The sequence below is a fragment of the Aegilops tauschii genome, chromosome 1 (assembly GCF_002575655.3).
Source record: "Aegilops tauschii subsp. strangulata cultivar AL8/78 chromosome 1, Aet v6.0, whole genome shotgun sequence".
Classification (NCBI taxonomy): domain Eukaryota; kingdom Viridiplantae; phylum Streptophyta; class Magnoliopsida; order Poales; family Poaceae; genus Aegilops; species Aegilops tauschii.
The window spans coordinates 434,956,480-434,983,940 of NC_053035.3; the positions used below are offsets into that span (position 1 = coordinate 434,956,480).

General features: G+C 38.8%; 1 protein-coding gene across 2 annotated transcripts; it reads right to left on the bottom strand.

Annotated features, from left to right (window-relative positions):
* Positions 1-166: 166 nt before the first annotated feature.
* Positions 167-27,375, bottom strand: LOC109742816 (serine/threonine-protein kinase ATM). 2 transcript variants are annotated; one of them, XM_020301911.4, is made up of 78 exons: positions 27,175-27,375; positions 26,921-27,029; positions 26,695-26,838; positions 25,836-25,997; positions 25,551-25,749; positions 25,256-25,412; positions 25,035-25,171; positions 24,876-24,963; positions 24,665-24,771; positions 24,031-24,129; positions 23,888-23,944; positions 23,639-23,714; positions 22,885-22,968; positions 22,140-22,181; positions 21,957-22,027; positions 21,637-21,685; positions 20,835-20,912; positions 19,654-19,791; positions 19,479-19,571; positions 18,968-19,152; positions 18,078-18,684; positions 17,916-17,984; positions 17,638-17,802; positions 16,834-16,959; positions 16,624-16,751; positions 16,326-16,482; positions 16,122-16,168; positions 15,979-16,042; positions 15,805-15,879; positions 15,114-15,236; positions 14,595-14,780; positions 14,246-14,370; positions 14,088-14,157; positions 13,351-13,478; positions 12,686-12,827; positions 12,466-12,606; positions 12,256-12,354; positions 12,127-12,173; positions 11,806-12,004; positions 11,496-11,714; positions 11,215-11,286; positions 11,048-11,117; positions 10,437-10,545; positions 10,225-10,348; positions 9,995-10,153; positions 9,211-9,279; positions 8,705-8,752; positions 8,176-8,280; positions 7,979-8,065; positions 7,366-7,665; positions 7,169-7,281; positions 6,925-6,991; positions 6,764-6,838; positions 6,561-6,683; positions 6,302-6,466; positions 6,119-6,220; positions 5,805-5,956; positions 5,512-5,692; positions 5,390-5,437; positions 5,210-5,293; positions 4,403-4,486; positions 4,182-4,262; positions 4,007-4,096; positions 3,853-3,915; positions 3,353-3,493; positions 3,196-3,252; positions 3,039-3,104; positions 2,731-2,825; positions 2,533-2,641; positions 2,279-2,368; positions 2,111-2,190; positions 1,914-1,992; positions 1,782-1,828; positions 1,583-1,682; positions 1,377-1,508; positions 1,122-1,256; positions 966-1,031; positions 167-750 (listed from the first exon to the last, which is right to left on the bottom strand). In XM_020301911.4, the coding sequence occupies exons 1-78, from the start codon at positions 27,241-27,243 to the stop codon at positions 532-534; spliced, it is 9,048 nt and encodes a 3,015-aa protein (XP_020157500.1). In that variant the 5' UTR covers positions 27,244-27,375; the 3' UTR covers positions 167-531. The 2 variants fall into 2 exon arrangements, with proteins under 2 accessions (XP_020157500.1, XP_020157502.1); XM_020301913.4 differs by lacking the exons at positions 20,835-20,912; positions 21,637-21,685; positions 21,957-22,027; ... (12 more) ...; positions 26,921-27,029; positions 27,175-27,375 and adding an exon at positions 20,171-20,252.
* Between the last annotated feature and the right edge of the window lie 86 nt (positions 27,376-27,461).

Below are 27,461 nucleotides of genomic sequence, written 5' to 3' on the forward strand. Positions count from 1 at the left end.
CTAATCGCACATAAAATTATTTCCCTGCTTGCTGCCTCTTATTTGCTCTCCAATTCACTTTCCACACATCAATAGTTGTTGTGCATCAGACACCGTGGTCAAAAGATATTCATGTCTTTGTGGCGTGCATTGCGGTTAGTGAATTATAAAGAAAAGACAATAGTCCTTGAAAAGCAACTTCTTTTACATTTCGTCAACACTACTCATGAGTTTTACCTTTCTTCCGCGTACATCCTCCAGACAAGAGGCCCCTTTATATCTACAACAGTTATATGTACACCTACAGGCCCATGTATGATGTGATAAGTCCCTCTCCCACCTTCGCGCACAAGAGCAAGCACCGAAAGTAAAAGCTTCTCAAGCAGTGACAAAATCGCTTTTACCGTGGGTTCGGAATCTCCATCCATGTTTCTCACCTTCACGCACAAAAACAGGCGCCGGGCACCAAAAGTAAAAGTTTCTCTAGCAGTCACAACATCGCTTTTACCGCGGGTTCGGAATCTCCCATCTATGTTCTTTCTCATGGGCGCTTCACAGCCAAGGTGCCCACCCTGGGAACATCTGGCATAACCGATCAGTGTCTACCGCGTCCTGTATGAGCTGCTGGACCTGCCCCTCTACGCTCCTCATCTCGCCGTCCTCATAACCGTCCAGCTTCTGTTTGACGCGGAGTATCGCACGGGCCGCGTCCTTGTTGCCCTCGCACGCCTCTTGAGAATCATCCAGGCACGAGTCATTGTATTCAGTTTCCTGAAAGATCAGATGTTACTTCAGACTTTGGAATTCCACACCTTCCAAAGGGAAATTAAGAAAAAAAATGGTGTATGTTTCGACAAAGATTGTATGTATGGACGATATAGTGGCTTTAGCGCTAACATATGCAGCAGCACCAGCGCTACAAGCTGTAGTCGTGCATAGTGGACATTTATAGAGATACTTGTATAAGCGAAAAATCATCTGGTTACCTTCTGACGCTGTAAGGCTTTCAGTGGCGAAAGGGCCCATTTATAAAGAGGATCATGGATGAAGACCTGACATGTTAGATCAATTATCAGGATAAACTGTAATGGCGACTTGCCTGAAGAATGCATTTATGAAAAGACTTTTGGCAACAGACATACTTCAATAATGGTAAGCAATGCCTCTTTATTTTCTCTCATTACAGACAGAGTTTTCTCACAGCATCTTTTGAATACACCTTCAGTGCCAGTAACGCCCATGCCGTCTATGATGTCCCTTGTCAGCCGGAATGGAACCTACAAGCACAGATGTAAACTTAATCCAGGCTATCATTTATAGTAGGCTTCACGCACATAGTAGGCTTCAGGATGGTAACTAGTAGCAAACATTACAATGGTATGGTTTCGATCACGTACCCGTTCAGGTGTTTTAAGCATGAGACCCTGCTCAAATGCAACACCAAGATCAATGTGCACAACCTCGGCTGTGTCTTCATCAATGAGAATGTTCATGGAATGGCGATCTCCAAGCCCAACAATATATCCCACCTGAACCCTCAAAATTAGTAACCGGTATAGGCAAAGACAAATGACTTCCGTTCACCAACTAAAATGAAAGTTACCATTGAGCTTGCTGCCACACTTCTTGTGTACGCAAGTCTACTTTGGAACCAGTCTGCGGGCTGCAAGAATCTCTCAATGAAGAAATGGTGCATCACAGGCCTGGTTATTGCAGGACAAGGAAAAAAGAAAAGAAAATGTAAGCAAAACAGACAACTTTACTTCTGCATTTTTCAGTAAATGAAAATAATCAACAAAAACCTAAAGTTGTCGCAGATTTTGAAAAACGCCTTCCTTTTGTCTTTCTCCTACAAAACATAAGTGCTTTCAGAAAGGACACTAATCATCATTTATTGGAATATATAAAAGTGAAAGCTCCAGATATGAACATACACACGCCAGGTGCTCTCTACATTGCAGAAATGTCCAGTCTCCAGTTCCATATCGTGCATGTGCTCCGCCAATTCTATTGCTGTCCGAACCAATGAAATACGTGTTTTTTAGAAATAAAAAATACCTTTAATTAATAAAAAACATCCAGAAATTGGAATTTATTTTACATATAACAACTGGAATCTGAACAGAATTACCTGTCTAAGAGATAGTCACCAAGCGGAACAGTCCTATTTACCCATTCAACGACACCAGCACTTGGGGTGAAAGGAACAACCTTGAGAAAGTAGTTGGATTTGTCACAAGTTGCAAAATAGGCATGGAGAAACTTAAGAGAAATGCAAATTTATGGCATTCATTCCTACATTATATGTGCGTATTCGCAATCTCCTTTCCGAAGTATCTCTGTGATTTTGCAAGAACATATTTACCAAACTGAAAAATTGCTCCATAACCTGAAATTTACACAAGACAGCGTTTACTCAGGCTCCGGGTGGAAGTGCGGTGTATTATGATATTCACAGGCAACTATAGCTTTTGCCAAAGTTAAGTACTAATTTAGTGTCAAACCCTGTATGTCTAATACATTGTCACAATAAAATGAAAGAGAAGAACATACAGCATCTTGTCGCAGGTCATCATTTCCAGATTTTGCAAGTTGGCGGTATCTGTTACCATCCGAGCCAATACACTGAATAACTTTTGGAGCATTAATTCCATTCATTATACTGTCATGGAGGAAGTCCAACAGTCAATAAAGACCAAAAACAGTAAATCCTCGGGTACAAACAATGTGTTAAACCAAAACCCAACTTACGTAATAGAATCCACCAGCCCACTGAAATGTGGAAAGGTACCTTCTTCATACCGACAATTAGGGTCAACTGGAATAGTAGCAGTCACAACAGGAACCTGATGAAATCAAACAAACAAAGAAGCAGCGTAGTGAAATTTCCATAAGTCATTTAAAACACCCACGGTTGAGAACACACAGACCCAGGTTATTAATCAAGGAAAATCAGAAGGTCCCACAAAGCAAAGACTGCTTATTGTCCTAACCATATGGTAATTTTTCAGCTGGAAGCGACAGAAGGAATTTGTAGAAGTAAATTTCATAAAAAGTACCTTTGCAAGTTCAAGCTGGCAAATGCTGCGGAACTCCCTGGGTAGTGAGATTTTTTTGTTAGTGTCCTGAAAACCAGATGTACAAAAAGAATATGTCAGCATGGAGAATGTATGTATACAAATCCCCTACAAGCCATTATTTGAACAGGTAACTAACCTCCTTCCTAGTCTCCAGTTCCGCTAACCTAATGTAGATCTCAACCATTTGCTTCATCTATAAGACGTGGGGATGAGCATCATGAATAATATATTACATGACCACCTCCATGGTTAAGAATATCGCGATAAAATGATCATTGTAAGAAGTGGCAAACCTGACGAATCAAAGCCCCATGAAAAGAAGATAGCTCCTTTAATAGATTCTCAGCAGCAAGCTTCTTGTCCATATCTACAACAAAAGAACTTCTACTTCTTTGCTTGTCTTTGACACGGTCACCATTTGCTAGAGCCAAAAGCTGAGGCCAAAGAATGACACATACTTAAAACAGCAAAAGAGTGTTCTACTGGCCTGAAAGAATCTCAGATTTAACAAAAATGTGCTCGAGTTGCTCCATACATCAACTCGGCCTAATGGTGAAAGTCGTGGTGGGGTTCTCCTAAAACAATGTTGTGTTGGTATTTGTATTAGTTGATACAGTACTGACCATGTTATACGATTGTTTTACATGCATTCAGCATTTGGCTGACTAGATCTGGGTTCACTATTCAATATACTATTAGGTTCAACACTAAAACAATACGAATTGTATGAAAACCATGAAAATAGACTTTGATCGTAGTTCCTCCAATATATAGAAGACTGTAACTTTAATACCTGACATATTGTATGATATGGATGATCAATGGCCATTTTCTTCAAGAGAGAAGCTAATGCATTCTGCCAGGGAAAATAATGATCTTACTTGAGAGGTTCATATTCATGTTTACTCGCGGAAGCAACATATGACAGTTCTCAATGTTGTGCATACCTGGAAGTTTGTTGACCCCTGAGCATCTTTTGAACTCCCAAGTCTAGAAGCAATCTGGTAGACCAATGGTATGAACTTGTAGCTTTGGACCTATCGAACCAAAAAATAAAGTTTTTTAGCATGGAAGGGAAAAAAGTACCAGCAGGAATAATGAAATGGAGCTAAAAGAGATGACCTCTTTTGTTGTTTTAATCATTGAGTCCACAACTTGTTTCCTTGAGAAGAGATTAAACCACAGTGATACCAACCGGAAAACCTGAATGTAAGATGTTTGACACTGACATAAGCAACAGTATCCTTGAGAACAGAACACAGAATTGAAGGTAAACCGTTTTGCAGTATGAACCACATTGAGACTGAAAGAACAAGAACATTCCCAGCAAATATATTGCATACCACTTGTAGGTCATATTTGCCACCAACGACTAGGGAACGTTGGTACCCCTCAAGTGCTAGACTCAAGAACTCGTCTCGATCATCCTGGTAAAAGGGCTCAAGTTAATAAAATGCTCAAAACAAACTGAAAAATTTAATATTCCATGGAATGCGTTGCATAACACTCAACATGCCCAACTAATTGTAACGCTAAAATTATGCTGTGGGTTTCTACTGAGGCCATAATGAACGAGGGACTCCATATTTGGTGCTCCTATGGACACCAAAACCCCATTTATGAAAATCACATGACACGCTAGTCCAAAATGTAGACGGGGGAAGCAGGACAGACACCATAGGAGTCAATTCTAGTGCATGGGGTCAGATTGACGAATGTATGAGCTTAGCTCCATGGATAGATAGTGATTGTATAAGATATGCAAAAAATTATTAGGTTAACTCATTGGTGGTATGCTGGCTCCACCTCTGGATGTAGACAACTACGAAAAGAAAAAATCAGTAAAAGAGAATAATGCATGATGCAATAATCGTCATTCTGGCACTCTATGCCTCAGATGAATTTACCACTAAATTTGGCATATATGCACAACATGAAGTGAATGCATCTTTCTGTAAATTATCATAATATTGCATCATCCGTTTGCCAAATAGTTAATTTTTGAGAATGGTAGGTTTTGCCTATATATCAGCACCTTTTCTGGATATATGGTTATTGGACAGAACTATTAAACAGTATATTTGGTATATATGAAGGGACCATGAACTTGAAATTTTGGTGTGAAGCTTGGATAAACAGTATATGCACACCTGAATCTTCTGTGCTTCTTCTCTGTCAAGTGCAAGTTGTTTCTGCAACTCTTGGATTTTCGCACCGTAATCACTTTTCTCAGCCTGAAATTTTGAAGGCTTAGTATACGAGGTAGCAAGAATAAAAGACCTTGCTTTTCAGGTTTCAGCAACACTCAAAAGTTCCAGTTATCTACGTGCCTTGGATGAATTTTTGAGTCTTTTAAGCAGCGTATCCAACTCCTTAGTCTGCATTAAATAGCAATTGATTAAGATAAACAAAGCTTAAAGTCAAATATTGATGGCATTGTCAACTCAGCTACCTTGTATTTCCTTAAACGCAGAGCGGCTTGCCATTCATTGGATGAAAGTCTTTCCTCGTAGCTTTTGAACAAGTTGTATGTGTAATGTGCTAAATGAAAATGCGTGCGACACTGCCTGGACATGTACTTTTTGTCAAGAGCTACAGAGTGGTTTAGGTAGTCTTCAATGATTGTTCTGGAGCTACAAAATTATTATAAAGAATGTTCATGTTAACAACACATACAAAAAGTTGGAAGAGTTCTCACTTCGCAATAGAAAAACAGTATACGAGGCATCAAATATAAAGGATTACTTGCTCGATCTTGTTTCAGCCAACCACTTGCCAACCAATCGGTAGACATCTGATTTGTTTCTCTCATCAGTATGGTTCTTCAGTATGTATTTACCAAGACCAATAGCCATATCATGCTGCCCCTGAGCTCTCAGCAGTTTAGCTTCTTCAAGCTGGAGGGTGAATGCAGGATTATCAGAATATGAACTTCAATTGATCACATAAAAAAAAACATGCTCTGATATTAAGATGCAAAAGAGAAAGGGAAAGGAAAGCAAGTTAGAACTTCAAAAGTTCAAATCAGCAGTCGGATAACAGGAAGGTAAGTTGTTTACCTTTGACAGGAAATAAGTGCTTGGCACAGTTTGCTGATCTCTGTGACAGCAAAGTTCTTTGAGTTCATATAAGGAAGCCGCAGCCAAAGAAAACCTTAATCCCTGAATCCAGAAAATAATCATGATGTACGAAGCAAACAAACACAGTGGACCCGTAGTCGGAAAGTAAAGAAGTGAGCCAACCTTCCGGAGTGCAGAAGCGGATTGAAATAAATGTTCTATGAGATGTTCTTCAGAACCTAAGATCTTGAGGAGGCCACGTCTGAATGCTAAAAAGGGTTCAAAAAGATCAAGGTTACGTTCTGTTTGACACAGGATGAAATTCCACTCTTTACTCAACAACTCCAGCTGCAAAAAAAAGGGTAAGGAAATGATTAGGCAACCAGGAAAATTCAAGTATTAACAAAATGGTTTCAATATATGACAAGGAAAGCGTCAGAACCTGATTCCTCTTGGGTACAGCAGGCACAAGATTGAATTCCTCAGTTCCAACATTAGATTTTGGAGCTTGGTCGGGACAAAATTTCCAGCGCAGCTCCCATGCCATAGAAAGATGATCTAGCATCTAAATTAACAAAATGTTAGAAGTAATGTACCTAACGATAACCAAAAACATGAAGGCCACCATATGATCACAAGGAGTACTTGTAATTTGAGAACGGTAGAGTGGATGTATTTTGTGCTCTCCTTGCTAGCATTTGAAAGAGCCAACACAAGATCCTAAAAGAGGACAAAGTAAATAAGTTACAGTCTAGAGAAACCCAAATGAGTACCCTGTGTAAATTAATATGAACACTGAACACTACCATTTTGGAATGGGAAAGTTTCCCCTGGAACTGCTCAGAATCACCATTCTGAAGAGCTCTTAGGCAACTGAAGCATGCAGAGAGAAAGTTAAAAGATATATCAGAAGTAGGGAAACAAGTTTTCAGAAGGTAAGGGCAAAATGGCGAAATGAAAATAATTAATTAACTTAGAGCTGTTTCAACAGAAGGTAATGTGGAACGTGTAAAGCATATTGATATGCAAGGATAAATGAAGAATACGGACCTGTGCAAATTTTCATTGAAAAGACAATAATCGCGGGAGCGGCTTGAAGGCTGCGAAGAGTATGGAACAAAAAAGGAGAAATCCCAGTTTCCTGCCCTCCAAGCAGCTTCGTACTGCGAGATAGATAGTCAAACATATAACAAAAATACTAAAAAAATCTAGCAATAAGCATATTATCTAGAATACGCAATACTAACTTGTATATCAACAAACTCTGAATCCTGTTGAAGGCACGCTTTTTGGTTGGTTAACCCTTGGCTGTAAATATCAAGCACATGGCTACATCCAGTTTTCTGCAATGACCTCATCAGACCTTTGTGCATTTTCCAGTTCAGCAGATTCTCTTCTGCTTTAGAAGACACAGATGGTCCAGTCAACACTGTCCCAGCAAAATTGGCAAGGTTCTCCTTCGGGGTTGATCTTACTAGTAAATCATAATATTCAAGAGCGCTGCTCCAGTTACCCTCATGCTCATATCTGATGATTTGAGAAGCTACCTGTTCAAGATACAGCCAGAACAAGAAGCAATCTAAGATGCATAACTTCCAGACCTTAACAGCAAAACTGTTATATCTAAAATAGCATTCCCTCTGTTCCTAAATATAAGACGTTTATAATGCGAATTTAACAATTGTGTGCCTATGTGGCGATGGATGAAGATTATTTCCCTTCACTATTTTCAAATTTGTATGGAGTTCACACAGAAAGGTGAAAGTAAAATGGCGTTTTAAGAACAACCGGATTTCATACATAAAATTAGAACACGCCCAAAATAAATCAACAATTACAAATAGAAGTTGTGCGAGTAACCTCATTGGCCAGTGTTATTCCATAAATGCTGTCCGGCTCATTTATGTGAGTAAATGCCTCAACCAATAGCCCAATATGTGGTGCCAACTGGAAAGAGGAAGAAACATAATTTGACACAACTGAAGACATCAAAATAGAGCTAAAAAAGCACAAGCAAGATGTAAAGCAACAACCGACGAAATGTAAAGTGGACTGACCGACTCTTGCTGTGAAAAATCTGGAGGTCCTAGGTCCAGCTTATTGAATTGTTCCTCACACCAAAGTTCAACATACATAAGCGTCGCAAAGTCACATGAGCAACGCTACAAAAATCCAGTAGAAAGCAACAATCAGTGCCATCAAAGAGAAAAGGAGCCCTTGAAGCATTGAGACATTCAGTCTCTAGAGGCGTAAGGTGGAAAAAATTGTATGCAGAAGAAAGGTTTGGTGCAGCGAGCATTTCTGTGGCCAAGAACTATTCATGGTTGAAATGTTAGAACAAGTTTTATTTTGTTAAATACCACTGCGAGGGACGGGATACTATTACTCCAGAACCCATACAAAACAGCACATCGATCCTATTACTCCAGCCATGCACTTTTTACCATATCCAGACATGGGTTCAAACCAAAGACTGTAGCTAAACATATTTTCAATGGAAGGTAACTGAACATCTACAGAACTATAATAGAGATCGGCAAATGACAAAGGAAACAAACAACATAATGACAAAGTTATCACACTTACTTGAGCAGCTCTGGCAGCTACAAGATAATCAACCGAAAGCCAGTACACCTGGAGAATTAATGACATGTTAAGAAAGGGATAGCAGCTGTAGACATTCTCCCTAGTTACAAGCAAACATTCAAACTTTTGAGATAGACTGATGTGAGAAGCTTCGCATGTGCCAACTACAGAAAAACATAGAAGCATGGATGAAAAGGAGTACACTACAAAGGAATTTCTATTTTCGAAGGACATGCTCCTGCAGGCCTAGAGATTAAAGGTGGAGTCTAAGAGCATTCCCAAAAATTCATTACTTAATTCATTGCTAAGAGGAGAGATAATACGCCAATTCATCAATAGAAATATAGAATGGCATGTTTATGAGCTTGTGACAGCCAAGAACTGTAAAAATACGACAGATATCCTCTTGTATACCAAGATTTACAGAAATGCGTACAGCAACAAAAAATCTATAGCAAAAGATACCTGTTTTTTTCTAAAAGAGAGAAGATAAGATAATAAGGTACCTTCCTCCATGAAGATGACGGCGTTGCCGCTGGTGACCTACTTTTGGATCTAGCGGATCTACTACCATCCTACAGAAGATCCATAGGCAGTTGAAAAGTACAAATAAACAGAAATAAGTTCATCAAGTGCACAACATTACTATTGAAGAAAAACAGTAGTTAAGTTTGTGACATCCGGACATTGAGTATTGGCTCCTGATACGTTCATTCCTGACAGACAGGATTGTTAAAGGCTACCATACAATAGTAACTAATCAACTAGACCCGCCAAGTGGATTTGTATGCCGATTGCTTGATTCATGCATGCAGTATCTGAGTCAAATCATTTAAAGTAAAAGACAAGAAAGCTGGAAGGCAAAGGAACAGTAAATTGCTCTTCGATGTGATGCAGTCACAGAAAGTTACCAAATGGAACACTCTCAAGAAAAAGAAGATGTGTTGACTATATGGTCAACAACTCAATATTACATGGTGAAGTGTCATGCAACAAAGAGTTTTTTTCAGTAAAGAAACCATGATAACAACTCTAAAGTAATCGAGTTCCATGCGAGGGTAGCGAACCATGGTTTTTTAGCATAAAGATGCCAATAACTTGAGCACTTCCCACGAAAAACTAAACGCTAAGTGATATCTTGGAGATATACAATTGACAGGCGCAGAAAAACTTGTCATGAGCCTTCAATCATATATCATGTAAGTGTGTAACTATGGTAAGAGAGAACAATGGTCATGATACACAAAATTTAGAAACAAGCAGCCGAACAGACTGCCATTAAAAACATACCTTCGGAGTATTGTAAGGGGAGGGGGAAGCTCTAGTATTATAAGGGGAAGCTCTGGCTCGTTCGGTAACATAAAAAGATCTGACAACATTCAGTGCATCCAGAAATAGCTTAACTGATTTCATCATATAATTCGAGTCGCAAAAAATTATTTTCTCAACCTACATGCATATATCACAAAGGCATCAATTGACAGTTTTCAAGCAACCAAATAACTTCGTGTGGTACAAACCTTTGATGAAATTAATCCGCAAATGCCGCTATTAGAATCCATATTGCCAGCAATGTTCACCAGAGCACTTGCCAGCAAAAGCTCAGCAGCCTCAACTTTAAGAAAAACAAGACTTCTACAAAGTCTGTAAGAAGAACACCATTATCAAGCTCTATAGAGGTTACAGTCACACTGACTAATGTCACGGCTATATTTTCTGTGGAAAATTATACCTTAGGATGATGTCATCACAATGGGAAATGAGCGAGCTCACTAGGGTACATAACCATTGCTCATACGGCTGACCATCAGTCTGCCAGATGTCTGAATCTTCAAGTGGAACTATCAAACAAAAGTTCAACCAAAACGGCAATTAATTTAATCTGGAATTACCAGCGAACACAGGCCCATATTTGAAAATATTACATGGTGCACTATACAGATTTCAGAATATTCAGGCATATGCACATACAAAATCTCATGATACAATTTGTCAAGTATTGTGCGGGACCAGAAACAACGAGTGCACAATAAAATCCAATCTGTCAACTTGCCAGTAAAAAAAAATTACATGGTGCGCTGCGCTTGTTAATTCGTCCAAATATTTATGGTTGAATAATTTATCTTTATGGATGTGGCATATGTCTCTGTTCCATTCTGGGATAGTGCATTGTAGAGCAAACCATTCAGAATAATTCCAACATGAAAATGGAGTAAAACAAAGAACAAAATTGCTTCTGAAAATAAAATAACAAATTTGCAGCTGTAAAATTTCAAGTCGTGCAACTAAAAGGAAAAAATAACACAAATCATTAATTTATAAAAGGTACAAGCTATCGCTCACCAGTAGAATACTTATCCATCCCCAAAAGTGTCTGCTCAACTAACTGAGTGTTTATTCCCCTTGAATGAACCTATGGGAAAAAAATGAGTAGCTGAAAAGATAAGCTGGAAGGCATGAAAAATGAACTTGAAAGGACATAAGAAACGCGACAATGTAGCACTAAATACCATCAGTAAAGATCTATCAAGAGAATCAAGACACTGCAGAGAATTGAGGCCCTTCGATGTTGACAGAATCCCCTGTTTATGGAAACAAAAGCAAAAACCAGCTATTAAACGAATTGTAGTGACATTACCAATAAAGCTGAATCTAGGATATTCATGACACTTGCAATTCCATGTAAAATTTAACAATCGAACAAGTCATCATTAGTCCATGTAAAATGTGCTCAGTAATTACCACCATAAGCAGTCACAAATCCTCAAACAAAGAGTTAGAAGTAACTTACCTTCAATGTCCGTGAAGTAACTTCTATTATTTCGACAGACCCGTCTGATAAATAAGTCTTCAAAAGTTTCAGAAGATCAAGCAAGATATCATCAGAAATACCATAGTCTGAACACAATTTATCTTCCTTGGAAGTAGAACCACTTTGAAGTTGTAAGGAGTGCTTTTGAGTAAGATTTGGAACATCGAATATTACTTGATGAGCATCAGATATACCAGCCTGCACTTATGTTGAAAAAAAGTGATTACAAGAGAAAAATCGCATTAACAATATAATGGGCATGGCAAAAGGATGAAGATAGAAAGCACACCCTAGAGATAAAATCAGCAAGCACTGAAGAAGCTTCATTTGCAACAGATGATGAGCTGCAAAGGCCAACAAGAGTCCATACAGCCGAAACAACATCTGGGTCGCTGCGCCAGCAACTAACTGTGTCAGCATTACCGACAGATACATCGCCTCTGCAGATGATTTCTCCCGATAATAACTTCTTGTGATGTGTACGAAGACTTACAAGAACAAGAATTATGTTAGAACAAATAACATGATCACTTCAAAAGAAAGACATGATACAATATCATGATGGTCTAAGCTAACATGTTTCACATATGCTGTGCAAATAAGGGCATACCTCAGCAAAAATAATTCTGCAGGCAAGTGAGGAGCCCTGTGAACAAACTACAGGAAGTTAAAAGTAATACATTAGCCCATAACAAATATTACAATAATAATTATAGGAAAAAAAGAAATGAATAGCAACCTTCAGAAACTGGTCTCTTGAGGCATATGAGTCAGAAAGTGAAGCATGGAAAACTTTTATATCTTTCAAGCAATCAAGACCAGGAAGTGGTTCCAAATCCTGCAAGGTCATCAAGAACAAAAAAGATCACAACGATGATAAGGAAAACATGTTGCAGCCTGTCAGACTGCAATTGTAGATACAGAGTGGGTCAGTGGAGATGAAGCGTACTCGTATGTAATCATAAAGCAAGGGATCAGCATCAACTGTTAATTGACGAAGCAAAGATAGAACTTTCGACAAATCCCCATTGAGACGCCCTCCTTCTTGATCATTAGGTAGGCAACAGGTGATTAATTTAGGAACCAAAAGCTGCAACAGTCCAGATGAGAAGAGTAAGTGACAGAAGAAGTACAAGAAGGAAACCAAGGACGTTATTTGTGAAAATAACCTGGAGCTGCGTGCCAAGCACAGCGACAGTTTCTGTAGATGAGTTTGCATTGAAAGCAACCAACAATTTAGATAAAATGTTGCAGCACTGGCCTTGCAATGGTTGCCTCCAGATATAATTCCCCACTATACAAATAATATAGCTGCAGTCGAGACATGCACCCAGTACAATTTAGATTAATACTTCTTTCGTCCCAAAATACTTGTCTTAGATTTGTCTAGATACGGATGTATCTAGGCACGTACAAATCTAAGACAAGTATTTTGGGACAGAGGTTGTACAAGACAAGATAAAAGTAAAACCCAGTGCTAGAATACAGCATGAACCAAGAAGTCTAGTAATTCAGAACTGCACATACACTTAAATGAAGGCAGTTAATTAACTTTAAGAAATACTGCATAGTAATTGGTGCTCCAACTAAAGCTCTGATAATGGCATTGAGCCATTGACACACAGGAGCCAGCATCAAACTGGAAACAGGAATCACATTCCTACAGAAGATTACAGCAGGCATAACACATTTTCTTGCCGAGCAAGTCTAAAGTTGGATCATTGAAATATTTGAGGGTGCTAGACAACAACGACAAAATCCATTCCGAACTGACAGACATCTAAAAATCATCTGGTACAGCAATGACAAGAAAGAGAACAGGAAAAACACTTACAAGCAAGTGCTATAATGTACCACTCTGTGCCCAAGTACATCTATTAAAACCTCAATCGCAAAAAGCCGATGACTCATGTGCCTAGGATGGCCTGCTTCTGTAACTTGTTGATGTATTGCCAACAGGAACTATGACCAAATAAGAAGAAAAAAACATGGAACTTGGTCAAACCCACATAACGAAAGAACTAATATATACTCCCTCCGTTCCAAAATAGATGACCCAACTTTATATTAACTTTGTACTAAAGTTAGTACAAAGTTGGGTCATCTATTTTGGAACGGAGGGAGTAGATTAGACCAAAGTAATGTTTTCATTTGTCCCTATGTTGTCGATGAACAACTGCAGACTTGCACAAAACACTTTGTAGTTTGAAAAGTTTTAATTGGGTAGGCAAGAACTAATCCCCACTCATAAATACAAGCCCTCAAGGAATACACTTTAGATATTGAACTCCAGGTATTCTTTTTCGGTTGAACATCATAATTCGTTTGTGAGGAAGGTTTAACATTCATTTGGTTTACTTGAGGAATACACTTCTCATGATATTGAACTCTAGGTACAACATACAAAAATAATAATCACAGGAACAGTGTGGCTGGCAGATAACACTCTTGACTATTCATCCCTCAGATTGCAGCATAACATTGCAGTTAATAATTGCCAGAAAACATTCTAATTTGCAGTTAAGAATTCAGAAATTAGATAAACATTGAACACGTGAAAAAACAAAATACCTTAAAAACTCTGTCAGCACGGAATATATTAACTTTGTCAATAACCACCGTATCAGCCGAATCATCATCCCTAAAATGAAAGAGGCGTAGCAATGATTTTGTTACATCAGCACTCGACCATCAAAATTGTGTAGGATACACGAAAAATAAGGACATACGCTGTATCCATGAATCCATCAACAACTTGTTTGATTGTGCGTGCTAAAATCTCCCTGGAAAAGTATGGCAATTCTGATTGGCGAGCAGTGGATGAAACTGTGAGCAAAACGCCCACAATGGAAACCTAAAAATAGGACAAGAATGAGTGCGATAATGAATAACAGCTGATAAAAGATCGAGAACATCTAGATTGTAAAAGTCAACCACAAAAAGGAGCACAAACAACATCACTTTGCTGTGTATATGTAAATGCACTAGATGAAAACAACAGATAAATATTACAATACACAAAGGAACAGTAAACATTGCATGCAGATTGAAGGGGAGAGGTTTACTCAGAAAGCATACCATATGTTTTCTAATGAGATCATCACGCTCAAACTCAGAAATTTCGCCAAGCTGTAAAAGTGATTCGTATAAGACAGTTTCTGCCAAGTCCTTCTCTGGCCCAGTGCCATTTTTGGCGGCAATACACAATCCAAAGATCTGAACAAAATATCCCTTGATGACAGCAGATAAAGGTTGTAACAACGTCTGAAAAGTGCATAAAGGTGGAAAAAAAATTAGACCATAGACATTCAATGCATTCAAGTACTGGGCAGTGGAGACTAGAGAAAACGCCTTATAAAAAGCATTTGTACACGGTACTATCAAATAGTCAAAGAACTTTTGAAACTAATAATACTGCGATGTTTGGTATTTTTTCTTTCAGGGAAGTTAATTCACAAGGTCAATTTTGAATTTTATTTTGTATGTTCCGTTGTTTACAAGCTTCTTACATGTAGAATGAAACACTACAGAAAAAAAACAGAAACTAAGAATCAACAGCAAAGCTAGTATTATGTTTTAGAATAATGGTGAACACACCTTGGATATCCAATTAAGGCCAGCGGCATCACCCCTGAGAATAAGGAACGAAAGAAGCCATGGGCAAATATGTTCAATGAACTCCTTTGGCTTGGCCGTATCAAAACCAAACATCTCTTGCACCTGTAAGAAATTGCATGAGAAGTACAATGCATTAACGCATGAATGAGTAATTCATTAATACAATAACAGCTGGAAATCTTACAAACCCTAAAAATAAGTAAATAAACTTTCCAGTTTATGACTGTTCACAGCAAAACTAAGCAATTGTACTGTGTTCAGAGTATACAGAACTGTTTTCTGCAACGACAAAACAATAGGTTTCATGTGTGTTTTCCAAGTTACTCTGGCTTATCCCCATGCCAGAAGACCAGATTCCAGATGGCATTGTGAACCCTGGATGTATACTATCACGACACAGCTATTCTGTGTCGCCTTCTCTCATGAGAGCAATGCCCTTTCGGAACTGGATGGTGGCTTTATGAAGATCCAACAGCTAAGATCTCAGGATTTATGAAGATTCAACGTCAGCTGGAGCTAATGGCCTACTTATCTCATAATCAACCATTTAAGCTGTGTTCAGTTTGCTTAACTTTTTAATGGCATCGTTTTGTGGCGCTATGTGGAAACATTGAAATCATATTTCAGAATCAATTATCAAAATGTAATAAGCAGTAGAAAAGAAGATTACCTTAACAAGCGAAACTAGGCTCACTTCACAGGCAACCCACCGGAAGAGAATTGGACCCATCAGTTGGTCCAAATACTGGGTATGGAGAAAAATTACAATATGCAAATTTTAGTTTGCCACAAGCAAGTCATTCTCTTCTAGTAAACTGAATAAAGTAGATGAATGTCCACTCACCTTGCTTCGTGAAGCGTAACTGAGCTTTCTTGAGATAGAATCAAATAAAGCATATTCCAATTTTCTGAGAAGTAGCATGAAAAGAGAGTAAGCATGGTAATATTTCCATAAACCAGCAAAAAGTTCATTTGTTGTGAAAGTACCGCTGAGAAGGCTGTATAGCAGCAACAGCAGAAATCATGAATGCACACTGCAACATCAGACAGGACAAAATTATGTTGAGTGAGAAACTTCAGTGCAGAGTCAGACCAATATTTTTTCTCCAACATGAATTAGACATCAGTAGGCAAACACATAATGGTGACACATCTCCCAGAAATACTTTGTGACAACGAGAACAAACATACCTCAAATTCAACCTCCTCACTATGCACAGACAAATGAGCTAATGTAATGAGGACAGTTTCAATAACTGGAACAGATTGTGGACCAACAGCTAAGACTTCTCTAGATTTAACTGGAATCTCGCTGGAGAACTGCACCATCTTGACACCAATATTTGAGCTGACATTAACAGAACACTGGTAAGCTAACTCTCATGATTAGAGGTTGGCAATCTAAATGCCAATCATCATTGATGTACAGGGTTGGCTAGCTGGTGTAGCCAAATGAATTTAACAGCATGTATCGTCGTCAAACACTTACCAAACGTCACGAAACAACTCATCATGTCCTTCCCATGTTTCGAATAGCACAACCATTTTCCTAGCCAGATACAACCTAACACGATAATCAGTATCATGCAGCATGTTGAGGAAATGTCCAATCATATCCTGAAATGAGAATATTCAATTCATTATACACATAATTTGAAATGGTAGTACGAGATAACAGAAAACAGAAAAAATATATCACCTGGGCACCATCAGGGAACAAGTGAATAAAGTGGGTGATGCAATCAATGAGCATGATCCGGAAAAACCAATCTGTGATGCTGATCTCAGTACCTTTAGTCACCAAGTCTAATAGAATGTCCTGGTTCTGCAGATAGTTAGAACATATGTAGCAGTTCGTTACTTCCAGATTCCAGCAGTGGATAAAAAAATGTAGGCCAAGCACTATTACAGGTATTTCTTTGGATCAATGGACCAACAAGGATTATGCAACCAGCTGGTTCGTACTGACACCTGTCAGGATCAGCATATTAACTCTGATTTATTCTAAGTACAATGATTTATGAACGATTCTGATCAGTTCTTACCCGATGATTTATGGGGTTTCGAAGAAACTAGAAAGGAGCATTTCTTTGTTTGAAAGATGTTCTCTACATCCTTACTCTGGCACAATTGAGTATGTTCAGTAGTTTGAACCACTAAACACAACTAATCAAGAAAATTGAAACCAATCGTCACTGCTCATTGAAGTGGCATGCAAATATCTAACAATACATTAGGTCACCAGTAAAACTTGGAAGGGGAGGAGGAAAACATGTTCAGTGCCAATTCCACTGTAACATAATTGATCAAAATGCCCTTGCCCGATATGCATTTTATTAAAAAGAAGTAACAGCCTATTCAATAACAATGATTGACTGTGATTCTTAAGTTTATTCATGGCTTAGATTCAGGACTCCACTAAGTTAACTTTTCATTGAAGACAACAAAACTAACAACAGAGAAATATATTTTGCATAGCAAAATGATTATCCCAGCTACCAACCTCATTTGAAACCTCATTATATGCTTGCAGCTTTCCATCAGTATTTTGTCCAACATCACGTGTAACCATTAAAGTTCTTAACAAGGCATGTACATGTGTTAAGCAGTCAGCAGAACCAAGTAGTAAACTTGCACATTTCTCCCTCATATCGAATATCAAATGGACCTGCATGACCAAAACCAAAAGGTTAAAAACACATAAAGCTTGAGTGGATAAAACTCATAAGGCAATAGCTTAGTACAAATTAGAGTATAACTCAAGTATGAGTCGGACGGTACCACAGAAGATAAACTTTTAGATGAAGCGGAGATATTTTGACAAAGATTAAGCAGGATGGCATGGGAGACCTTCAAAAGGAAATAAAATGTTACAATGATAGTATATAAGTACAACAACAACAATAAAATGAACATGAAGCAGATTCTATTACAAATTTGTACCTTGACATCACTCTCTTTCTCCACTAAGTTGTACAAGATTTCCCATGTATGGGGTGCTGACACTGAGAAAAAAGTTGAAATAACACCAACTAGTTCAAGCTTCCACTCCAAAAGGCGTGACGAGATACCAATACTTCCACTTCCACTAGCTGTGATAGAGTCAACCTCACCAGAGTCCGTCATATCAAAATCCATATCAACAACACTTTTGTGGTCAACAAAAGGATTTAGATCTTCTGACAAGTTGACAGAAGATATTGGCAACATTTTACTAGTGTTCTCACTATCAGAATTATTCGCAGAGCTAGAAAGACGAGAAAACAACTGAGAGAATTCCACCAATAGTTCATCAAGCAATACAGTGACACCTTTAATAAGCACAGAGCTGGCTCTGTTACTAACACTCCGCAGTCTAAAAATTGGAGCAGAGAGGAAGGTCTGAAATGAGGATAAAATGGAGCCGGCTGTCTCAAATGCAGAGCCTACACTAGTAAGACCATGAGATAGTTCCTCGTGCTTTTTCATAACCATTGATATAATATATTTTATGATGCCAGTAACATGACCAAATAATTCTTTAAGAAATAAAGAATTTTCTTCTATTGCCCTGCAAAAATTCACAGATAATATAAGGAAAAAAATTGGAATACCAGGCAAGAGCACTGCCTGTTCATTAACAAAAATAGAGAAATACAAGCATGGAGTTATACAACATAAGACTGATTGGTACTACAGGAAAACATATAACAGTATTTGGTAAAGATTACGACGTAACTAGCTAAGTAATTGGTATCTACAATTTGGGTATCCTATTTTAGTCAAAAAAAAAAACACAGATGTTGATGCCACCAACTGATTACAACAGATACATATGACTAGAAAAAAGATACCTTGACAATAGTGCACAATGAATTAGATTGCAGAGGAGGGAACAACGGTATACAAGAGTACATAAGTCCACTTTCTCAAGCTGTTCATTTGAGGCCATAAATCCTTCGAACTCCATAAGCTGATCAAGCAATTGCTGTTGGATGTGCCCAGGAAGGTGTGCTCGGTTGCATTTATCAGATATAACCTGTTTAAGAAATGAGTAACCTTCTGTAAGAAACATACATAGAAGTGGAATAAAAATCAAACATACATAACTATGTCATATTTGATATATCACTTTTCATTTGGGTCTTTCACGATGAGAAATGAGAAAATCTGGATATATCTATTATTTACATATGTTTGCAGTGCATGTTAAGTCAAAATGGCTTTCAGTTGCCCATGAAATCAGATGACTTCATAACAAAAAATCCATCTTTACAGGACATGGCTTTATAAGTTCAATGCATAGACACATGCTACTCACAGACCCAAAACTATTGTGAGAAAAACAGGAAACAAGTAAATCACCTTGGTAGAACTTTCAGTACTGATTTCTGATAAGGCTTCCACAGAGTAACCTAGTTCATCTTTGATGACCCAATTCTCACTCTCGAGTAACAACTAAAATAAACAAAATTAGTAGAAGGCAACCAGAAAGAAATATTTAGAAAGATTGAAGTGTTTGTAACAAACTGTAACATACCTTTGAGAAATCCTTGCATTCATCAAACAGTTGGGATGCATTTGCTGAGTTAATGGCTGATGATGAAAAACCAGCACAGATAGAAAAAATGGCTTCAGGAATCATCACAACATTTTGCTCATTTAAAAGAGAGGATCCCTGCCGTAGAACGTATATCAGTAACTGAGCTTGAATATCTCGATGGCAATTTAAAATGGATGACTAATTCCCGACAGGAAGTGAGAAAAAAATAGATGCAGTGGTGCAGAATGTACATACGAAAATGGACAATATATAGTGATGAAATGCTAGAGCAAACCCAAGTTCAATTTGCTATCTTGCTCGACAGTGTTAACAAAATTAGTGTATGGACAATAACATAAGGACTACAAGATTTATTAGTGTATAGGCAAATAAACACCACAGTAAAATACATCACAATAACATAAGGAGTAAACGTAAGTGTAAACTAGATCAAATCAGATCAGATAGACTTAAATAATCACACCATCAAGAAACTAATTTCAGCAAAACTCACATTCATTTAAGGCATGCAGTAATCACATACAAACCATACTCCCTTGCAGAAGAGGAAAAAAGCATTTACGACACAGAAGTCAACAGAGAAGCTGAGAAAAAATGAAAAAATAACCAAAAATGTGTAAACAATGGGACTGCATGTTGGCACATAGAATTACTATAACAATGAGTTCATGAGTAACGGAAATTCCCTGCATGATTCAGTTAGTAAGAGAAATGCACACAGAAGCTAAGTTACAGTGAATTACAAAATAGCATCTTTAAAGATGTACTCCCTCTGTCCCAAAATATAAGAACGTTTTTAACACTACACTAGTGTCAAAAACGTTCTTATATTATGGGACGGAGGGAGTAAGATATAAACTATATGAACACAAGCCATATAAATTCCGAAACAAGTTCTTTCATGTTATTGTTGCCCTGTCGCCTAGATGTGTGGTTGCTGCATAGAGTTCATTTAGCAATCACCAATTCACCATATACAGGCCTGAGCCATGCATTCACATTCTAGAACATGAGTGCAGCTAAACCAGGAGTTAACATAACTGGAGAGGAGGCAGAGTTTGGTCAAATGTTTGTGGATTGAGAAGTATACATAACTTGAACAAAAGTTTAAAATGGATACAATACAAAGATAGAAAAGGGGTTAAATATAGGACCACCTTTGACACTGACTGAATCAACTCCAAAGTTGATCTTAGCAGATTCTTTCGAACAAGGCTAGAATTGGATAAATCGCCCTGCATAGCAAGGTGTCAATTAACAAATGCATCCTTTGAGCGTATTTGAGATACATACTAAAATAAGGCGGCAGCTGCTTTATCTGATAATGGCAGATTACTAAGTAGGTCGTATGATTTGGACTAGTACATCGAACCTGAGCTGATTTTATTTTGTGCTGGTTTATAAATCCCCACTATCGTACATTCATACTGTCCCGTTTACCTACTGATCAGTTTGGCAAGCATGGAAACTATACAGAGCCAGGAGCAGCTTCAGGAGCAGCTTCAATATTTTTCAACTTTAGTCATAAACAATATAGGAACATGTGAACAATCTGGCAAACACTACCGGTGAGCTGCAGCCATTAATATAGAAAATTATGAAACAACATGCGCATAATAATTTTCAGAATGACCAGCAGTAAACCATATAAAGTTTCTTACATAATAGAACTCCATTTGGGCAGAATATAACCAAATTTACTTGAACAATTTGAATTTGGGTACCAAGCAAACCTAGCGAACTGGGAAAATGATCTCAGCCATTTAAAGTCCTTTTTTGCCCAATTCTTCTGTGTTTACCTTAAGTTGGGTTTTATGATTTAAGAATCCCTCAATAAAAAGAAAAGTAGCAAAAGGGTAGGGTTTAAGATAACTAAAGCTGCTTTTCGAAAAAATGGGGTCAAGTCTACCATATTCAGGGCTCTAACTAGTTAACGTAGTAAAATGATAGAAAACATACCTGCAACCCAATCCTTGAGAAGTAACAAGCAATGAAGTACAGAGCAGACCTAGAGCGAGAATGATTAGTAGAGTACAAACATAGCTTCCATGAGGACCATAATTATTTTTCTAAAAAGTTGACACACAAGTCACAACTAGCAAGAATGTCGGAACTCGGAAAAAACTAGAAGGCAAAATTCTATGTAAGGGAAGGGATGCCGAGAACAAAGAAAATAAATTAAGGAATAGCACTAGTAAGCTACCACAAATATGGCAACTAGCAGCTACCATAGCCATAAGGAAAACAACATGAATGAGTTTATGGAAAAGAAGGCATACGGTGATGGCGATTGTTTAAAAGTTTGCAGGTTCCATGTATCTTCTGACACAACTGAAGTATGGACTTGATCCTAAAAGAAGAAAGCAAGATAAATTACAGAAGTTAAAAGCCAACTAATGCCAGCTATAGGTCATACACCGTATTTAATATAACATGCCGTAAGCTCAGGCTAAAAAGCTCACCCGCATGATCATTCCACCCAACAGATTTAGAGCTGAATCAGCCTACAAAAGTGCACAGTATACACTATCAGAGTGTAAAGTAGATAGATGTAGTGTAATGTAACAAGTTAAAGCTTAAATTTGCAATGGCAAGTAACACCCCTACCACCACTCACAATAACAACAAAGCAAAATACCGCTAGTGCATACAAAGGCAGGGAGTTTGTATGCAGAGTTCAATTTCAGTATGCAGAGTTATATATCTATTTCCAATACCAACATCACTCAATCTTGGGGTGCATCACTACATACTTAATCTTTGCAGTCAATATGAACTCAAAGGTTGGTGGGCGTCACTAAACATTCAAATCTTTGTGGTCATCTAACAGCAAGAATAATCCAGTACCAGGAAAAAGTCACCGATGATAAACAGCGAATGTCTTGCATCTCTTAATGTATTTGACCATGGATGTATCAGGTTCAGATCAATGCTTCAAATTCGGTTTCAAAGTCATTTTAAGTTCTGAATCCCTAAAAATAAAAAATAAAAAATTGCACACAGTGAATTAATAGCATTCTAGTAATTATAGCGATGTTTTACCGAGATATTGTGAGCTAAGATCAGCTATTAGTGCAGTATTTGAATGAAAAGCATCTAGTGTACTGACTGGCAATGACATCGGGCTTTTGAATGAAGTGTTCAAATGTCCAACATGTAGGGGTTGAAAAAACTGCAAATATGGAAAAGAAATTTACTGGAACTCACCACTAGAGCTGTGGGGCTAAACAAAGGAAGTGCATGAATGAGGGAATTCCAGATATCTTGCCAATAACCTTCAACAGTTGACATCTGCAAATAAACAGATATCACACATATTGAATAGAACTACCAGTGTCATAAGTTTACTTGCAGAAAAGTGACAAGACTTGGTTAGCAAAATGGTTAAAGCATTTAAAAATAAAGTGACGCCATGTTTTGGGTTTTGACAATCTGATAACCTTGAGAAAAGATAATAGACAAAACCTTGTAAGCATGCAAGCAAATGTTCACATATCTAATGTGTAACAGTGGACATGTTAAACCAATGTGTAACAGTGGGGCCAGCTAAACCAAAGCCGGTACATAATGGTTGGTAAAATTGAAATGGGCCACTTGCAAAATACTGGAAATTACAGTATAATTCATATACAAATTAAAGAGCTGCATTAAGTAATGAATGATACAGATACTTGCAATTCCTTGCAGTCTTGTTGATGTAGTATCCCTCATAAAATATTCAATTATTACTCCAACTTTTTTAGTGTTATCTAATTTGAAAGATACAAGCTGAAAAAAAATGCGAGTCCAAATTATTCTAGAGCATGCATATAGTGATATGGGGATGGCATATGATAGAGGTGGATCCACTTTAGCCCTGATCCAGTTAACCAGTATTTTCCATAGCAATAGATGTAAGTACCAAGAACTACTGAAATGCAAGTGGCATAAACAGAAAGTTAATATGGATTCGAAAAACAACCTCGCCTTTTGTTAATAAACAATGTGATTCCTCCCTAGTATTCACTATGAACATCGCAGAGAACTCCTTAAGTGCCCTGTTAAGATCATTGACAATCAGGCAGTTCTACTAATTAGCAAGCCATAGAAGATGTAACTTGGTGCTTACATATATTCCATATAACTGGTACCAGTAGTGTATTTACTATACTCCATACAACAGCCCTACACGTTTTATGACATCAAAAAATTCACTACCACCAAAACAAACCTGATAATCCAAAGCAGTGAATCCTGAGAACGTATGACGTTTGCCTTGCTCAAAGCACTGGATAAGCATAACAAAGTCAACTGAGATGGTACGACATATAATTGCATTAACCAAAAACTATGGCACACTGAAAGTACAGTTACCTTTTCAAAGATTGACAACATGCTTGGAGCCAACTGATCAACAAAGATTTGTCCACTCGATATCCATACTTGTGAACAAGAAGACATGTGGTACCAATCCTGTGCAAAAAAAAAAGATCCATTAGTCAATCTGTCCGTGTGTTCACCAAAGAATATTGTGTCTTCTCATCTCACTATATAGAACATCTGTTGAGAAGTATGCCACACGAGCATACCACCCACCACCCACCCCCCCAAATACGAAAAACAATTTGTCCATATGAGTAATGTACCACCACCACCACCCCCCCCCCCCCAGAACATTAGGAGGTACATGTGGTCACACGGGGGTAACAGAGTTACTCAACTAGTCAGTGTCTCGGTGAATAAAATTGACTTTTCAACTAGAATACAGATGTTTTTCCTTTGTCAAGAGTTACTCAAATTAGAGAGAAACAACTAAAGGCATGGAAAGATACTACACACAATAAAGCGTCTAATAGAAGAAGTTACTGAATCTTGGTCAAGTAAATGCAGTTGTAAGAGGGTTCAAGCTTGGAAGGCACCATATTCAGGGTACACATCTGAGAATTCATATAAAGAAGATAAAGGATGTTTTCTTACAGGGATAAAAATGGTGCCATGTACAGCTTACCAACATAGAGATCCTTTTTTTAGGCTATTCGTGATGCGGCTAATAACATCCTCCGTCTTCAATTTTTTCTCATCATCTCCTCTAATTGGTGTGGGGGATTTATATGCCTACACGGTTATAAAAAGTCACTTGTATATTATAAAAAACAAAATGCTGATTTACTACGAGATTCAGAAGAGTTAAGTTAAAGTTGTGTGTGCATATCTATTACCTGATAAAAAATAGTAGCAGATAGATCCATTAACTCTTCCAAGGAGCATCTTAAGGACACGTCTTTCGCATCTCGAGATGCCTCACACCTACATTTATTGAACTTAGTAAATGAAGAACTCAAAATCATAACTCTGAAAAGCATAGTGGTAGCCTTTACCATAATAAACCTGCTTCAGTGTTAACATTTTGATCTAGGTCGTCCATGATGACACCAAGAAGGTTTTTTCTTTCCAAAACCTTTGGAATAGCTCTAGCAAGCTTCAACTGAATTTTCGCATATGTGATGAACAAACTCTGGAAGCAACAGTAACTTCACGATGAATCAAACATAAGAAAATATGAAACAAAGTTGAAAAATGCAAGTCGGGTCATAAGAACCTTCAGCCGCAGATCACGAGTCATCAGCCACGAACGCAATATAAAATCTTGAACTGCTTTATGGATCTCCACAGATTTGTCTCCAAGGTTTGGTCCATCCATGAGTAAAAAGGTGTTAACGCATTCCATAAGCTTGCTAGTCAGCTTTCCATCCTCCCTGATCCCACAAAATTAATATATGATTTCCAACTCAGAGAATTGACAAGAGATGCTATTAAAATGAACAACCCGCTCCTCTTGGGAATTAAGGGGGTTCAACAGGAGAGCCGAAAGGACTTGGTCAGAGACTACTTGCCTCCTAATATGTGAGAATATTGCACAGAATCCATTAAGAACCTCCTCCCTCATGGTGTCAGGATAATCGCCAGGTGGGTTTTCAAGTAGAACATGGAGAGTCCACGTACAGCGGAAGGATTCCTCCTTTGAGCTGGCTTGATTGCTGAAGTTTGCATCAAAACCAGTCGCAACCTTCTTCATATAGAGCACTACAAGATCTAGCGAAGATACAGAATTTTATTAAGAACAGAACAAAAGGGCATTGTGATATGAAAACAGGGAGACCGTTGATATGGCAACTCACTGCTGTATGTTCGAGGTTTCATCTGATATCGGTACTCCTTCACAGTCAAAAGCTGCCGGAGAATTGGGCTGTACTCTAGCTGAAAGCTGGGAGCATCTTTTATGACCTCCAATATATGACTAAAAAGCTGCTTAGCAACTGAAACCAAAAGTAAGGAGTGCCCTGCAACGACAGTGAACCATCTTTAATAGCTTGTAGATAAAAAAAACAATTGAAGAACCTTCCAGCATATATTCCATATAAAAACAATTGAAGAACCACTTGCATGGAAGTCTAGTAGATAAAAAGAATTGAGCATAATGCTAGCAAAGTAGCAATAGCACGTGGTTAAGGCCTACGTGATTTATCAGCTTGCCAAAAAACAGAGTGCTGAAACCACAAACATAATATGCAACACCCACTGTCAAGCTTACAGTTATTATATGTCCAACACAGGATGTATGAATAAGAAAACACATGACTCCCAATACTAAGCTATGGTAGGCAACAATATGCACTAACAATAGTGTTTGGATGACTTTTCAGAATGTTAACAGAGCAAGTAAAACCTCGCATAATACATCAATTCACGGTATAACAGAATGCTGAGACCACAAGCACAAGATTTAACACCCACTGCCGAGCTTACAGTTACTGTATCTCCAACACAAACTCTACGAGTAAGAACATATGGCAAAAGATATACCACATTCCACATGATTCCAGTATTAAGCTACGGTCAACAACAATAGGCACTAGCAATAGTATTTGGACGAGAATTCCAGGGCACTTCAGATAACAGAGTCGCAATGATTGGGCATAATAAGGAAGGAGCAGGACGAAGAAGAAGGGCCTTGGAATACTGTTAGCTTAATATTACCTGAGAGCCTGGCGTCCTCTGCGCAGCGGACGGCGGCGCGGAGCATCCCGGCGGCGGCGCTCCTGGTAGCTCCGCGCCTCTTGGCGGCGATGTCGGCGAGGACGCACTTGGCGAGCGCGGTGATGAGGAACGGCCACGTGGCCCCTGCGGAACAGCAAATGCATGACAAGCGTCGACGAGGGGGGGAGCGAGCGAAATGGAAGCAGAGGAGGTGGGAGGTGGCTACCGGAGGCGAGGTGGCCGGGCTTGGCCCTGGCGGTGTTGCGGGCGAGGAGGCGGCAGAAGGTGGGGGCGCGGTCGCCCTGCAGCCACGTCCCCAGCAGCTTCACCCCTTCCTGCAGCAGCACGCGGCGGAGCAATCAGAATCGGTCGGAGGAGCCACCAGGAGCGCCGCCGTCCTCAGAATCGGAGGTCGTCGGAGATGATTGGCTGACTGATTGACCGATTTGGGGGGAGAGCAGAGCGGAGCAGGGTACTCACATCGCGGGGCCTGGCGCGGTCGGAGGCGAGCTTCTGGACGACCTCCTCGACGTCGCGCGCAGTGGCCATCGCCGCTGCCCACCGCTGCCGGCGACGGGGGCTAGGGTTTGGCGGGTGGGGCCACGGCGACGGCGGAGGGCGGGGGGCGGGGGTTTTGGTGTTCGGTGGGTTTAGAACATCTCTAGTTCTTTTGGGCCCACAGAATCAGCCATGAGTTCTTTCCTGAGATCCTAGAGATTGTTGTTACATCGAAATGGAAGTAGAGGAGGTGGGAGGTGGCTACCGGA

What these genes read in the sequence shown, in the direction of transcription:
- LOC109742816 (XM_020301911.4), bottom strand. Translation starts at nt 27,243, where the DNA reads ATGGCCACTGCGCGCGACGTCGAGGAGGTCGTCCAGAAGCTCGCCTCC. An exon ending in GTGTGGCAGCAAGCTCAATG is followed by an intron (nt 1,509 to 1,582) that starts GTAACTTTCATT and finishes TTGAGGGTTCAG; the next exon opens with GTGGGATATATTGTTGGGCT. An exon ending in TGCTTAAAACACCTGAACGG is followed by an intron (nt 1,257 to 1,376) that starts GTACGTGATCGA and finishes CTGTGCTTGTAG; the next exon opens with GTTCCATTCCGGCTGACAAG.